General features: G+C 43.3%; 1 protein-coding gene across 8 annotated transcripts in view; it reads left to right on the forward strand.

The window, feature by feature from the left end:
* Positions 1-7,174: 7,174 nt before the first annotated feature.
* Positions 7,175-15,847, forward strand: part of ELL2 (elongation factor for RNA polymerase II 2) — a 99,577-nt gene continuing 90,904 nt past the window's right edge. For 4 of the 8 annotated variants that reach the window (XM_027100573.1, XM_027100574.1, XM_027100575.1 and 1 more), the window contains exon 1: positions 7,389-7,666. In XM_027100573.1, the coding sequence (XP_026956374.1) occupies positions 7,520-7,666 (147 nt within the window). In that variant the 5' untranslated portion in view covers positions 7,389-7,519. Of the gene's footprint in view, positions 7,667-15,847 lie in introns of all 8 variants that reach the window. The other 4 variants (XR_003431583.1, XR_003431584.1, XM_027100578.1 and 1 more) reach the window with 2 other exon arrangements.

The raw sequence follows: 15,847 nt of genomic DNA on the forward strand, positions 1-15,847 counted from the left end.
CCAGGGATCAAACCAGCATCCCCTGAATTGCAAGACAGATTCTTAACCACTGGACCACCAGGGAAGTCCCCAGATTACAGATTATAAGCACATTTCTGTTAATTAGTCACCATTAAAATTAATTTGCTATAACAATTTGAAGGGGGCAGTACTATGCAACCATATCAGCCCTTGGAGAAAAATGTATTCCTTTCCTTTTCCAGGCTTATAATATTCCCTACAATTGAACTGAAGTTTTTAATCCACTCAGGATGGACAATAGTCAATGTACAGCCATGAAACTTTATTCAGTAAATATGTGACTACTACCGGTAGCAACAATCTCTTACTCTTAAATACTTTTTGCAAATAATCACTTTTTTTTGAATTTTATTTTATTGATTCTTTTATGTAGCAGGTTCTTATTAGTTATCCATTTTATACATATTAGTGTATACATGTCAATCCAAATCTCCCAATTCATCACCCCCCCTCCCCCTGCCACTTTCCCCCCTTGGTTAGGAATTAGTGCCTGAATGGTGCTTCTCATCTAATATCCCTTATTCTCATATCTTACATCCCCTGTTAAGACTATACTGCCCTGTTTTGAATTCTGTAAATATTCTAACCTATAAGGATCATGTTGGTTCTTAAATTTCCAAAATCCAAAGCAACAGCAAAAGCCATGACAGATCAAAAGGTCAAAGATGATAAATATGATACTTGAATAAACTGCTGACTGAAAACAAAATGGGATCAGGGCAAATGCAATTCTAATTCTCTAAGTAGAAACAGAAAAGCTTCTGTGTTCATATGTGTGATATATATATTTTCTACTTTATAAAGTGAGTGGTATTTTGCTTTTGGAACTAGTGATATCATTGGGGATTGTGCTTTTGACCAAAGACTCATTATCAAATAAATCATAGATATGAACAATATGCAATAAAAGCAAAGATATAACAAGTATAAATCCTTATAATTTAAAATTATAAGACAAGCATTTTCTTTTTTTTTTTTTTTTCTTGTTGGCTGTGCCATGCAGCTTGCAGGATCTCAGTTCCCTAACCAGGGACTGAACCTGCACCCTAGGCAGTAAAAGCCCAGACTCCTAACCACTGGACCACCAGGGAATTCCCAAGATGAGCATTTTAAATGGGCACCTGTGCACACATTTGTTATACCAAGGTTCCAATATATCACAAATTATCTATGCCACACATAAAAATAGAATTAGCTTTCATAAATCTCACTAAAGTCAATATGCTAGCTATAATAAACCAAAGCTAAATGAAACATTTTATTTACCTTCTAACTATTTAACAGAATATTTGGTGTTTGTGTGGAAGGGGTGATTCAAATGAACTTAAGTCCTTCTTTCAAGACAAACAACAATATAAAATAGATAACTAATAAGAACCTGCTGTATAAAAAAATAAATTAAATTAAATTACTAAAAAAAAAAGACCAACAACAAAACCAACCCCCAAGCTGCCCCCCAAAGTAGAACCAACCATTTCCTTTTTATTAATTTTACTGTGACAACCTGACACATTCAGTGTAATTCCTCAGACCTTAGAGCCATGTTCAAAGACAGAAGTGATAGATTTGGAAAAGGAAATTTTAGGTTCTGACTAAGCTCGGTCACTTACCAATTGGGTGATCACAGCCTCTCTGAGCCTCAGTTACTTTAAAGGTAAAATTAGTATAAAACAATGACTATCTCACAGAGTACAGAGAAAATTCAAAGAGATAATATAACTTAATTGTTTTTAAAATGCAAAGTCCCATCAGGAATTCAAGCTATTATTAATTATCAATATTGTTCTAGATGTTGATGGCATTTGGTCCACTATTAGTATGTTTTAAAGTGAAAAGCTAAACAGTCATTTTGCCCCATCTAATCTTCCTACTTCCTCAGTTTATTCAGAAATGCATGTGCTCCTTTTCAGTACAAAACAGCATGGAAACAGTTAAGAGTTGTGAGGTCACTCTTTACCATGCTTCTCATTCTCAGAGCTTATTTGACACCTTTCAGGGCACTTTGCACTATGCTGAAAAGCCACAAAAACAATTATCATGTGGGAGAAAGGGACATTTTGGTCACTATATTGTGCAATTCTGTGGACAGGACATTTTTCTCAGTCGGTACAGAGGGAAAGAGTTTTATTGGTGTGCAGGAGAATTAAACCAAAGTCATTTTGCTTTCAAAAGACATACAACTTCCTAGAGACTGCTCTTCAAGTGGGAAAGGCAAGGAACAAAGAGGGAGAGAAGCCCAGAAAAGTGTCAGTCAAGACTGGGTATCTCTGTCTTAGGAAGCCAGAGCTGTATTTTCCATATAGCTGAGAGAATGAGAGAGAACCCCGCCCACCCCACCTTCTACACAGCACCACCCACAGAAAGAAGGAATTTGAACTGGAGGGGAGGAAGTGAGAGGGGGTTGGGGGCAGGGGGATACTTACTCCCAGATTACAATTTTTTAAAAGAACCAGAGGGTCCTAGGAGGAGGAAAGGACTTTGGAGACTAAGAGACTGCAGAGAGAGTAGTCTAGAGCTGGGATAGCTTCCCCCAAGATTGGGAAGGGGAAGAGGCTGCCAATCCCAGGAAGGGTTCGGCCCAAGTCCACTGTCTTTTCAGCTCCCCAGGAAAGGACATGCCTGGAGAGGAGAGTTGGACCTAGTACCCCAGTTCCCAGATGAGCTCTACCTCTCAGGAAATCACATAGACCACCATCATAAATGTTTCAGTGCTAAGTAGTGACTAGGGAAAGTTTCAGCCTCCCTTCTCATAATCCCTATCAACGCCACCCTCAACGCAATGGCCATATAAACACACAATCTAAAGTAAAACCAGTATGTTTGCTATGTAAACCCAGTTTTAATCCACATCCCCTGGTTCCTTCCATCCAGATTGCACCCAATCTTAAACCCTTCCTAAAGGGAAATTCTGGAGCTTCTAATGGATTATACCAGCACCAATGGACATAGACCAGAGAGCCTTCCCCATATATTCTGGGACCTCTGTGACACCTGTAGATTTATTGTTCTACCACACAGAGAGATGGGGGGCTCAGAACCACATTTACCAATAATGATGATGATGATGATGATGATAAATAATGCAATATGACATTTCTTACACTTGAGTGGAATGCAGTAAAAACAATCACACATGACACAATTGCTCAGCTTAAAATTTGTGTTTAGGCAACAAATATTTATGTCCCTTCTGTAGGTATTTCACTTTTATTCTCTATGAACATTTAGTGAAGTTCCTTTAAAACCATCAAGCTCCTACTTCAGCTGTGTCCAAGGAAAGGAGATTTTTGCTTCTCAGCTGTAACTCCATAACGTCTGTGTTCTCTTTTCATAACAGAAGCCACTGCCTTGTATTAAGACATTAGTAGAAACTATTTTATAAGTGGCTTTAAGAAATAACTCACAAAACTACTAAGACGTGTATAAGACAGAATGGCCTTCAGCACTGAAAAGCACTAAAGCAGAGACTGAAAACTAGAAAGCTGTGGCCTAACTCAGGCCAAGAGACTTTTTGAACATCCACAAAACGTTTATTGACATTTTTAGTAAGGTGCCAACAAATAAACTCAGAAAGCCCATGTAAAAATCTTCAATTTACAGCTTTTCTTGAAAAATTAGAAGATCGGACAACACTGGGTCCCTGCAGGTTCACCTGGCAACAATCAGCCAAACCAGAAAATCACTGAGCCCTTTAAACACCCCCAGCTCACCACAGTCCAGCACCTTCAGTCCCTGCGGCAAACTGGCCACTTCACTCATTTCGGGTACCTAATGGTCCCTGAAGTCATCTGAACTGGTGACCTCAGTTCCAAAGGATAAGTAAGCAATGCTCATTAAATACGTGGCAACCCAGAGTGAAGGGTGGCCCAGCACTTGAAGACCAGCGATGGCCTTGATATTCACACAACTTCTGTCTGCACCGCACACTAGGCATCAGAGATGGAGCAAGTCCTGAACAAGGTTACTTCCTTTTCACTTTTTTCTTCCACTGAATTATCATATAAGACAGATTTCTTCTCAGTTATTAAGTCCAAACAATAGCTACGCAGTGTATATAGTGACTATAATGACACTTAAAAAGCTGATTCAGACCCTGCCTCTCCTGTTGTGGCCTCTCCAGTTGCGCAGCACAGGCTCCGGACGCGCAGGCTCAGCGGCCACGGCTCACGGGCTTAGCCGCCCCGCGGCATGTGGGATCTTCCCGGACCAAGGTACGAACCATGTCCTCTTAATCGGCAGGTGGACACTCAACCATTGCGCCACCAGGGAAGCCCCTAGGCAGGTTGCTTTTAAATTAAATGTCTCAGTCTCCTCATTCGTAAAATGAATGAGTTTAGCTAGAATGATCATTAAGATCACTTTTAGTTGGCCTCTCCCCATCTATACCACCTCTACTTATCTAGAATCTATCTACTCAACCCTCAAAAAATGTTCAAGTTCCACACCACCACAAAACTTCTGCAGACTTCTCCTTTCTTTGAAGTTTTAAGCTCATAAACACTACCACCCAAATTAGCACTTACTAATTCTCTAATCACTTTGAGTTTGTTGGTTCATTCCCCATATTCAAACAGAAGATCTCTTTAAATAAGAGACTACACTGTTTATTTTTTAAATCTTCCACAGCATTTTACATTTATTTAGCAATCAATAATTGTTAATTAAACTGAATAATGATACAGAAAATATCTATAAAGTGGCAAACTTCCCAAAGAGCAACTTTCACCAGCCTCCTGAGAAGGAATTAACCTTATCAGCGTCACAACTTGCCCATTTGATTCAGGCAGGCATAATGTGTACTATGCAATGAAGAGACACACAACTAGATTACCCTATTGTTTTTTTTTAAGATGTTGGAGGTAGGAGTTTATTAATTTATTTATTTTTGCTGTGTTGGGTCTTTGTTTCTGTGCGAGGGCTTTCTCTAGTTGTGGCAAGCGGGGGCCACTCTTCATCGCAGTGAGCGGGCCTTTCACTATCGTGGCCTGTCTTGTTGCGGAGCACAGGCTCCAGACGCGCAGGCTCAATAGTTGTGGCTCACGGGCTCAGTTGCTCCGCGGCATGCGGGATCCTCCCAGAGCAGGGCTCGAACCCATGTCCCCTGCATAGGCAGGCAGACTCCCAACCACCGCGCCACCAGGGAAGCCCCTACCCTATTGTCTTGTACATGTTCATTGCTTCCTTCCATAGTCAAAATGCTCAAAAGAGGAAAAATACAAACAATAACTCACTACAATAATATACTGTATTACTCACTGAAAGATTAGGTTACTCACTAAAATACAGCATGAGAAAAATTTTCCTACCACAACTAAGAAAAGAAAATCAATTTCTATTAAGGGGCTGTGGGTCAGACATTTAAAAACTACAGTGAAAACCACCCTTGCTCCTCCCCCACCCCTTGGATGTCATCAGAAGTTCTGAGTAAGAGGAGGCCAAGTTAAGATGCCATGTGGGCGGGGATTTACCCACCTTCACCAGAAAAGCAATGGTATACAGGTTTTACTTGTTCTGGTCAAACTCTCCTCCCCACCCCGAAATAATTAAAACTTTAGATATGTGGTCAGTCAGTCCTTCCCTATCAAAGAGCAAAGCAAACAGGAAAAAAGAATAATTCAAGTATAAGACTTTAAAAAAAATTTTGTGATTGCCTTAATTTATTCAATGAATTTAAGATAATTAACACTAGTAAACTAAATTAACAAGTGTTAATCACGCCTTAGCAGCTAGCCAAATCTAGTGGATTGAAGTTAAATCAATTTTAAAAATGTTCTCCTGTGATGTAACAACACTTAATACAGATGTTTCCACTTAACCCATATTCTGTGGAAGGAGAATTCGTTCTGTAATTTGTATTATACACATACAATGCTTGAGGGTCTGAATCAAGAGGTGGTGTACATGTAGGCTAGAGGATTTATTAAGGGGAGGGGGTGAATCATGAAAACAATCCCACTTGGACCTTTCTGGAAAATCATAGCCCTATCCAATTAAAAAGTATGGGAAATACTGATTAAATGCCTATAATTTTTCTGGGGAATCCCTGTAAAACGCAACAAGGTTTTACAATCTGAGGGAAACAAAAATCGTCTCAAATTTAAAAATAATAATCATTTTTAAAAACTGCCTTGCTACAGTTTCAAGCCTTTGAACGGTTTGTTTTTATCTGGTGGTGCTGATCACCCTGTTAACTCATCCCCTCTGACGGGAAGCCTGTCAGTCCCTCCACACACAGCCTGAAGAGGGCTCCTGATTAGGCTTCCTCCTTTAGCCACGCCTACACATGGAGCATCGCGAGGAACGGAAAGTATGCCCAGCCTCCGCAGCCCCTCACACACCCATCTCCTACGGTTAACATCAATAGCTTAAACTCTAGGTTTTCCCACATCCCTGTCAAATGAAATGGACAGAACCCAAACGAACCGGAGAATGATGTCGCTGTTTCTCTTAATTTAGGTCAAGGACGCTTACAGTCTTCTACTGCCCTTTGAAAGGAAAATCCTAACTGCCGCTCCAAGTCCCATAAAAAGGCACAACCCTGTTCCTATGGCGAACTCCAAAGGAACGGAATACCGTTTCTCTGGGATCACAACAGGGCATGGCGTGGGAAAAACCTTTAAATTCCGTTTTCTTTAGTACTATGCCCACCACACCAAAGGGATTTAACCTTTAGGCATGGTATTGTACATAAGATGCTCCACACAATCTAGCAGAAACTCTTAAAACCAAGGGCCAACTCACTAATTTCAAATTTAGGGTGAAATGACGGAGAAGGGCACCCTCCCCCATTTCGGTCTCACAGCAATAGCAATGAGTTTTGAGGAGAGACTCTCCAGTGACTCAGCCTACAGCGACCTCCCTCACACGCACACATCCTACTCCACAAACTAACGCAGCCGTCGGGGGACGAAGTCCTTACTTGGCCTCACATTCGGGGTGGGACTCCTCCTCTCCAAGGACCACCAGCGCAGGAAGAGATTCCCCCCTACACTCCGGCTCTCTACTACTATACCCCCAAGGGGCGGGGCTTCGACCCCAGGTAACCAGACCAGGCAATCTGGACACCCAATTAGCAGGGGATCCCCCAAACCAGCCTGGCCAATAGCGGCCAGTGGGCCAAGACGACCAGACGTGACGTCAGGTGCGATTAAGTTGGCGCGTCACCTCGACGTCAGCCTCTTACCTCTCGGACGTCCCGTCCCGGGAGCAAACTCCAGCGACTTTGGGCACCGCCCCCGTGAGAGTGGAGGGCGGCCAATGAGGACGGCTCTGAGGGGACCGGGACCAATGAGACGAGCCCGGGGCGGGGCACGAGGCCGGAGGGTGGGGCGGGTGGCGGCGGTGGCAGCCCGAGGTCTGGCTGCGCGCAGTATATGACAGTACGTCAGCAGCGGGATGGCCGTAGCTGTGGCGGCGGCTGCAGAAGCCCGAGCAGCCGCGGCCGCAGTGGAGGCTAGAGCCCGAGCGGCGTCGGCGGCGGCACCCCGGGGAGTTTAAGATGGCGGCAGGGGGGGCGGCGGGCCTGCGGGAGGAGCAGCGCTATGGGCTGTCGTGCGGGAGGCTGGGACAGGACAACACCACCGTACTGCATGTGAAGCTCACCGAGACGGCGATCCGCGCGCTCGAGACCTACCAGAGCCACGAGGTGAGCTGGGCAGTTGGCCGGGCTCGGGAAGGAAGAGGGCGTCCCTCGCCGCCCCGCCGCGCCTCTCCCTGCCACCGGCACCTGGCTTGAGGCCGGTGGAGCAGGGGCTCGCCGTCAGCGCCCGCGGCGGCAGGGCTGGGCAGGGCCGGGCAGGGTCGCTGACGCCGCCGTCCCGGGCCAGCTGGGCGCTTGGGCGTTGGGAGGCGGGCGGGCGGGCGGCCCCTGGCGGCGGGGCCGAGGCAGCCGCAGCCCTGGCTCGGCTGCGCAGCCGCTGCGGGACTTTCCGACGGCGCCCGGGCTTTCTAGCCTTTTCTGTCCCAGTGAGGGAGAAAGGCAACAGGGAGACGAGTGAGATGGCTCTTCTGCCCACGGCGTGTCGGGGGGGTGGGGAGGGGTCAGAGGGCAGCGTCCGGGTAACGAACCCGAGAGGACCGGCGGGCACTAATCGTCCGCGTTTTGGGGGTACCACCGCGGACCAGCAGAGACCGGGACACAGGCGCTCCGCGTATGAAGGTGGGATACACATTGTACTCGCAAGAACTTGGGGATACAGGCGCTGAGCTTATGGGGGCGGGGGGCACACCGTGTACTCGGAAAGGCTGAGGCACAGACAGTCCGCGTATGAGGGAGGAGGGGGACGCACCTTACACTTCCAGAGACTCGGGCACACGGGCGCTTCGCGTTCCCAGAGACACAACACCGCGTAGCGAGAGCCACACACAGCCAGCGCTCACCCGGGAGCAGAGACATCGGTTACTGAGGAGAGAGAGTCTCCGTGGCTCCTCATACCCGAAAGACGCGTCGCTCGCGTCTGAGGCGGATTCACAGACTTGGAAACTTGGATCGAGGGTCCGGGGCGGCGGCGGGGGCGGGGATACACTGCGTCCCCGGCAGACTCGGGTTTCTCACCCCGCACCGCGTCCCGGAGAGAGATCCATGGACACACACAACTCGAGCACAGCGAAGGCTCACGTACTCGGCAGTTGGAGGACAAACCCAGGGACGCGTTTTCACGTTTAAAAAAAAAAAAAAAGTGAGGGATAGAGTGGGAGGCATAGCGAAGAAACGCCGCAACCGGAGTGCCTAGGGAAGCCGTTTATGGAGATGCAGTACTGTGAATGAGTGAGGGAGACAGTGGACGCATCGCATAAGGGGAGGGATATACCATATGAGGGACCGGTAACAGTCACTCTGAGAAGAGAGACCGTCCGTGGAGCAGAGAACCCACAGGGTATCCCGACAAATAGCCAAGTCCATGTCAAGGAAACACGCTCCGATTAACTGATCTCATAAAGCAGGGCCAGAGGGATACCCAGACACGCTCATAGTTATTCAGATAAAAGTGGAGAAAGGAATTAACATCTGTTGAGCTCCCACTAGTGCCAGGCCCTTTAAATGCTTGGAAGGAAGGCCCAGAGTTGGAGGCAAAACCGCAGGAGAGGTGTGAACCTGGGCCAAGGGAGACTTACCTTCAGGGGGCCCCTACATAAGCATGCACACAGGAGGAGGCACACAGTTGTGCACAGCTTGAGGAGTACATGAGCTCACATGATAGTGTACATGTAAACAGCAGGAGAGACTCAGAAATGAGCATGCCCTCAGGATGGCACTCACAGAATTGAGTGGACACATGGATGTACATTCCAGGACATATGAGTTACCCACCAGAGAAGCATAGGCGAAAAACACTCAGACTCGGGGGTGGAGGGAGGAGTGCATGCACAGGGAGAAAGATACTTTTCCTACACACCATGAAGTCTCAGGGAAAGAGGGTCTCATGTATGACTGGGAAGTCACACAGCAATAGGAATGCGAGGAAATACAAGAAATAAAAACTGCATGTGTCAGTAGCTACTCGCAGACAGGTGCATCTGCAGGGAAGAGACCAGCACCAGCATGGAGTGGGAGGCCCATCTGGGGGAAGCCAGATAGGCAGGCAGAGGGACACAGGGGCAGACACTGGAGAGAAACTCAGCCCTGCAAGATGGAGAGATAAGCTTGCCTGTTCCAAGAGGAGGGTGTGGGAAGGAATGACAGTGGGAAGAAGGTAGGTCAGGGTATGTAAAGAGAAAAACACCGGAGAGGAAGAGGCCAGCAGGAGGAGGCCAACCTCCAGTCAGAAACAGACCCAGGGAGCAGATAAAGACTGACACACAGGGGTGGGGAGAGGCATCTCTGGGGACAGTAGGTCAACCAGCCACCTTGGGGGGACAACTGGCATACTGTACAGCTGATCACAACAAGATTGACAGACACTGACCCGGAAGAGGTGGGTGAGGAGGCCCGCACAGGGAAGGGATGGTACCCAGGGAGAGAGAGGTGGCAGAGAAGCCCCCAGTGCTCACTGAGAATGCTGTTTGTTTTTCTCCCTTCATTTCTGCCTCCTGCACCTTAGTGTTTACGTGCTTGGGATTAAAGTTGGAATGCTTGGATTCTAAAAGCTCCACATATATACCACTGTCTTAAGAAACAGCAGATCAAAAATTCTTCCTCTTCCAACCCACCACTTAGTTCTTGATTTTTTTTAAGTTATATTTATTTATTTTTACAGTCAAAGGTACCAAAGTCAATGGCTTTCCTTGCTCCTGACTACTTCTATTGCCTATTAATATCATTACCATCTGTTTCCATCTCTGTGCATGCAAATTAATGTATCTAGTCAATCTGTACAGAGGCAGAGAAGGGAAAGGGAGAAGACTTTTCCAACTCCCTCTACCCTTCTGAGTTGGACCCAGGTAGATTGAGACAATCCGTGGATTCCTTTTCTTCTAAAAGTTGGTAGTAGAAGCAGTACTATGCAGGGAGAGGAGGAAGAAATAAGCTGACTTGGCCGTTGCAGTTGGACACTGCCTTGTTTCTGACTTAACCAGTTCCTGTCCCCAGGCCTCACTGTCACTTTGGCCACAGAAACACTTCTTAAGGGGCTTGGAAAAGCAGGATTTGGGGTGAGACTGTTAACTTCAGACAGCTGAAAAGTGGGAAGAGACAGAAGAAAAAGAAATGAGGTACTGTTGGAACTTACTACAGTATCCTCTGGTGTGTTCAGCCAAGTCTCCCACAATGTGTCCTCAGTGTCCCACCTCCTCACTAGGGCCAGACCACGGCTCCCCCATCAACACGGTAAAGTTGCCAGCAGTGGGCATATGGCCGAGCTTTTCTCCTCCAGTAGAAGGATACATACTTGGTCTTTTACGCTTTCACTTTCCACCCTTATCAAATTAGGACTCCTAACTTTAAATTGTAGCTGCGTTTGGAAAAATGTTGGAATGCATTGGCTAGTCAGGGAGAAGTTTCTATTCTCTCCTGGGGAGGGGGGCAGGATGGCTTTAACTTCTCATATAAAACTGCTCCTGCCATTCCTGTGCTTAGATAGGAAGGTGCTTGATGCTTGACAAGTGGCCTCCAAGTGGCTTTGGCCCATGCAATGTTATGACTGTTATGCCTCCTCTTTTGATGACTTTCTAAGAGCCAGAAATTTCAACAGGTTAATTTCCTAAATTAAGCATCAGAGAGTTATTTTTATCTAGATTATTTTGTCCATTGGATTTACTGTCCTAAATTAATCCACTTGACCTAAGACTTCAGGGAGGTAAATTTAAGAATTTTAGGAAACTATGACTTAGGCTAAATACAGATGTTCTTTAGATATAATTGAGCAAGTATCTGAACTTATTAGAGTTCATGGAAACAGAATCTTTTAATTAGAAACAATTCCTCACTGTTTTGAAAGACAAACAAACCTAATTGACCTTCATTACTCAAGTTTTCTATTTTTAGAGAAGAAATGAGGAAAGCTAACTTGGGAACCTTTTAAACAGAGATTGGGGTGCGGGATAGAGACATTGTGATTCCAGGAATGGGAGTTATAGTTGGAGTAAATATCTTCTAAAAGTTGTTTTCCACTCAGTTTGAATACAGAGACAGTTTCAAGTTGATTATATATATAAAAAAGTGTTAACTGGAAAGTTATTTTCATGGTTTGCAGAATGAACTCAGAATACTTACACAGATATTTAGTATATATTGCAAAACTACTTTTTTTTTCCTATAGATAGGTTATTTTGAATGAAGGTACAGGTTACTAAATAAAAATCACATATTACAACTTTATAGTCATTCTAAACTGATGTCTGAATTTGTGGTCTATATAAGCCTCACATATTTTAAATGAGCATATGTTACTGTAATTACATATTTCTCCCAAATGTATCCTAAAACTATTTCAAATTAAACCTCAAAATTCTAAAATTTATTTTAGCCAATTCCTTCAGTAATTTGTAGCTGGCTTTATTTTGACATTTGAGTAACTCACTTGGTAGTAACAAAAATCTTATCAAAATTTTGTTTTCAGATTCTCTTATTGCTGAGCCTGTTGATTTTTTTTTAATGTTTACTCAAAGTTTCAAAGGTGGTGGCTCAAATAATACTGTCATGTTTATCCAACTATTACATAAAAAGTCTTGCATAGATGCATCTGGAAGCAGGGGCCATTCATTCTCTATGCCTGGAGATGAGAAAGGAGATGACTTTAAGAAGGATTCTGTTAACACATTCTCTTGTCAACTCCAATTATTGGCTTTAAATTTCCCTGCTTTGATTAGTGTCTTCTAGGAAAATGGTAGTGTTTTGGAAATTTGTACAAATATACTTACGTTTAATTTTGCATGAGGAATTCAGTCTCTTTCAGTATTACTAGATACTGTTATTTCCAGTCAAAGCATAAAGTCTTATGTAAACCTCTAAAGTTACTGTTCTTCACAATAGCTCCCTTTAATGTGTTCCGTGATCTTATAAAATCACCGATCCCACAGGTCATGGAGTAGGAGATATCCTCTCCTTTCCTTTCTTTTTACCTCGTGAACATATCAGCATTTGACTCATTGTGGTTTAAGGCACAAAAAGACTCATACCTTACTTTTTCCTATCTCTTCGTTTTTGTGCCTGCCCTCAATCAATTTTGAGTGTGTACATGTGTGTTCAATAATCTGCTTTTACAAATACAGAAGACCCTGTTCTCCTTAAGGCACCACTCAAGCATCCAGACCTGCCAGCACAGAGCTGCCACTGCTGCTGACATGTTTACTAAGTAAAACAATGAGGTTTGCCTTAGCAGATTCCTTTTGTTGCAGTTTTTAAATATAGCCAGTTTTAATTAAAATAAGTTAATCTTATTGACTTTAACTTAGACCCATCTTCAGGCTGAACTTGATATTAAAATGCTTTTTATCAAGTAAAGTCAAGTTTGTGCCCCATTTTGCAATAAGTGTTTGAAAAGTTTTTTCAGCTGATCAGGTGTTCAGTGCAAAGAAGGGTGCTCCTGCTAGTGAAAAGCAGTAGCCAGATTGCCTAAAGAGATAGACAGGGAACCTTGGCACCAGAACTGAGAGGAGAAAGAAAGAACATATGTGAAGGATTGGAACATGTTCAACAAAAGAATTTAAAAGGAAAGGGGTGTAAAATTCTCGGAATGATTTACAGGAAAGCTTATCAAGGACAGTCACCAGATCCAACTTTTCCATTTGCTCCATTTGCACTTGTGAAAAACTATGGAAGCTGTGCACATAGCGCTTATTAGGTAATTTGTGATAAAGCCGGCAAAGTGAGAAAAATGAGAATTTCAGGAGAACCACTGCTGGGTCATTTTTAACAACTTGCTGTGACTACAGAGAGGCTCAGGACCGTGGCACCAGAGTTCAGCCCAGTTATTTGCCAGTTTGAGTCAAATGTATTTGGAGTATTTGAGAAGATGTCCCTAAAATGTGATGATATGGGCATTTCTTCATGTAAGGTGAGCTGAGTTTTAGAATAAAGAAAAGAGCATGTATATAACCACAGCACATTTGACTCTCCTGCATACCTCAGCTCCATAGGACATTTCCCATGACTTAATGCAAAAATCTAGAAAAGCAGGTCTGGAGTAGAATACAGTAAATTAATGACTGTGTCTCTACAGCCAAATTGAAGCTGAAAAACATGGCATAAATCAGGTCAGATTTATGGAGAATTGCTTTCTTTTCTTTCCCTCCCTCCCTTCCTTTCAATTTATCTACCTATCTAACTATTTTGGTTGTGGAATTATGGCACTTTAGAGCCACGTTAAATCTTTAGGAAGAACTGGTTTAAGGGCTTCCACTAATATTTTGCCAGCAAAGGCCAAACCTGGAATCTCATGGCTAGCAATTTAATATAGGATATAAAAAGAGAGAATCTTATTAATTAGACTATATGCTCCGTAAAGATCCATGAATCAAATTAGCACCTTGAATTGAACTCAGTAGTCAGAGCATTTGCTACTAGTTCAATAATAACTAGGTTGTTAGACAAAGAGCATAAGTTTCTTTCTTGTTGGGGATCCTATATGTTATTGGTCTAAAAAACATCTTTGGGTTTTAGGATTTTAACAGACAGAGACTAGATGGGGGGAATCACATCTCCAGCAGAAGGAATGGCACAGGAAAGGAAAGGACAGCAGTAGAAAAGCTAAGGCAGGCTTTGAGAATTGCAAGGAAGACCCTTGTTCCACTTAACCTCGAGTGTTGGAGAAAATATAGTTGGATTTAAGAGGAAAGGGAGACTGGAGCAGGTTGGAGTTTATTCTCTCAAAACTGGAGAGACACTGAGTAGAAATTTAAGGTGATTTGAGCTAATGCTTTAGGATTATACTGGCCTCAGTGTGCATGATGAGTATAAGATGAATCTGGAAGGCAGTAGACAAGTTAGGAGGAAGTATGTGGTCCAGGTCAGAGATGAGTGGGATCTAAACTGATGCTAGTGAGAGACAAGACATTACAGATGAATAGAATCTATAGAACTCAATAACAGATTGTAAAGGAACAGGGTTAAATGGAAATTTCTAGCCATCAGCACTAGGAGGGGTACCCTTAGTAAAAAAAAGGGAAATCAGAAGCTATTGGGAGGGTGGGGTGGGGTGGGGGAGATAAAGTACCATTTTAGTGGACGTTCACTCAGTCTGTTGTTTGGTGACTAGACTTAGGTTTGATTAGATGTTTTATATTTGAGAAGTATATTTGGGTCTGAGGCTAGACTAGAACAATGCCATATTATTTACATGTCTCAAACTTTTCCATTTGGATGGAAATTTTGGGGATTGGTAATGTTTTGGGGGAAGTTGAAATTATTAGGTGGAAGAAATTTTGGTTTTGAACAGGGATTTTCAAATTTTGCTCGGATTTTTATAGGCTTCCCTTATCCAATAACGTTCTCTATAAATTGCACTTAAGACTGTCGTAGAGTACAGATGATATGAAAATTGAATTTGATTTTAACGTGAAGATCATACTTTCCATGGTTTCTGTCCCAAGTGATTATTGAAACATTAAGTAACTCTCTACAATGTGCCTGGATTTACATTTCAAGCATCATTTTTAAAAGATTCCTAAAGGCCTTGCAAGGGTCAATGTTTTCACTTCCAGATTACTTTCATTTCTGTTTTGGTGTTTTGATTCTCTTTCTTTTGTTTGACAGTTTGTGAAAAACAAACCAAAAAATAATCATGAGTACATGAAACTTCTGTTATACATATACATTGTCATGGACTAGTTATGGGCACTTGGTTCATGGTCCATGGAGATAACCTTAGCTAGAAGACTTTTCCCATGAAGAGTGAGCTTGTTCAAGGGTGGAGCCAGGCATGAACTTTGAGATACTTTAGGATCTAAATATGCTTACTTGTAAATTTACATGTTAGCAGATTTTTAAGACATTTACTTAGTATCATGGCTTTTGGTTTTCATTGTTGGAAACCGTGATGCCTCAGATAGCCAGAAAACACATCCATGTGGTAAAAACTCAGTTGAGTGTCTTGAGATGTATTTTTCTTTAATAAAAGACTAAGAGGTAGGAACAGGAATTATACCTATAACTGTCAAATATGCATTTATTCATTTAGCCAGTGTTTGTTTATCTTCTGATATGTGCCAGGCATAGTACTAGGCACTGTATATATAAAGTTGAATAAGTCAGGGATGGTCCAGAAAGTGCTCATACCTTAGTAGAAACAAGCAGACATAATACATACATACATACATACATACATACATACATACATACAATAAAGTCTCTGTGCAAGGGGACACCTAAAGAGAGGATTATGTTTGAGGATATGTCTGAGAAATAGTGTCTGCTTTTTCATCTCCCATCCTCTGTTCAGCCCACTCCAGC

Source organism: Aethalodelphis obliquidens, unplaced genomic scaffold, assembly GCF_003676395.1.
Source record: "Aethalodelphis obliquidens isolate GAN/ISIS:26980383/991018 unplaced genomic scaffold, ASM367639v1 scaffold4, whole genome shotgun sequence".
Taxonomy (NCBI): Eukaryota; Metazoa; Chordata; class Mammalia; order Artiodactyla; family Delphinidae; genus Aethalodelphis; species Aethalodelphis obliquidens.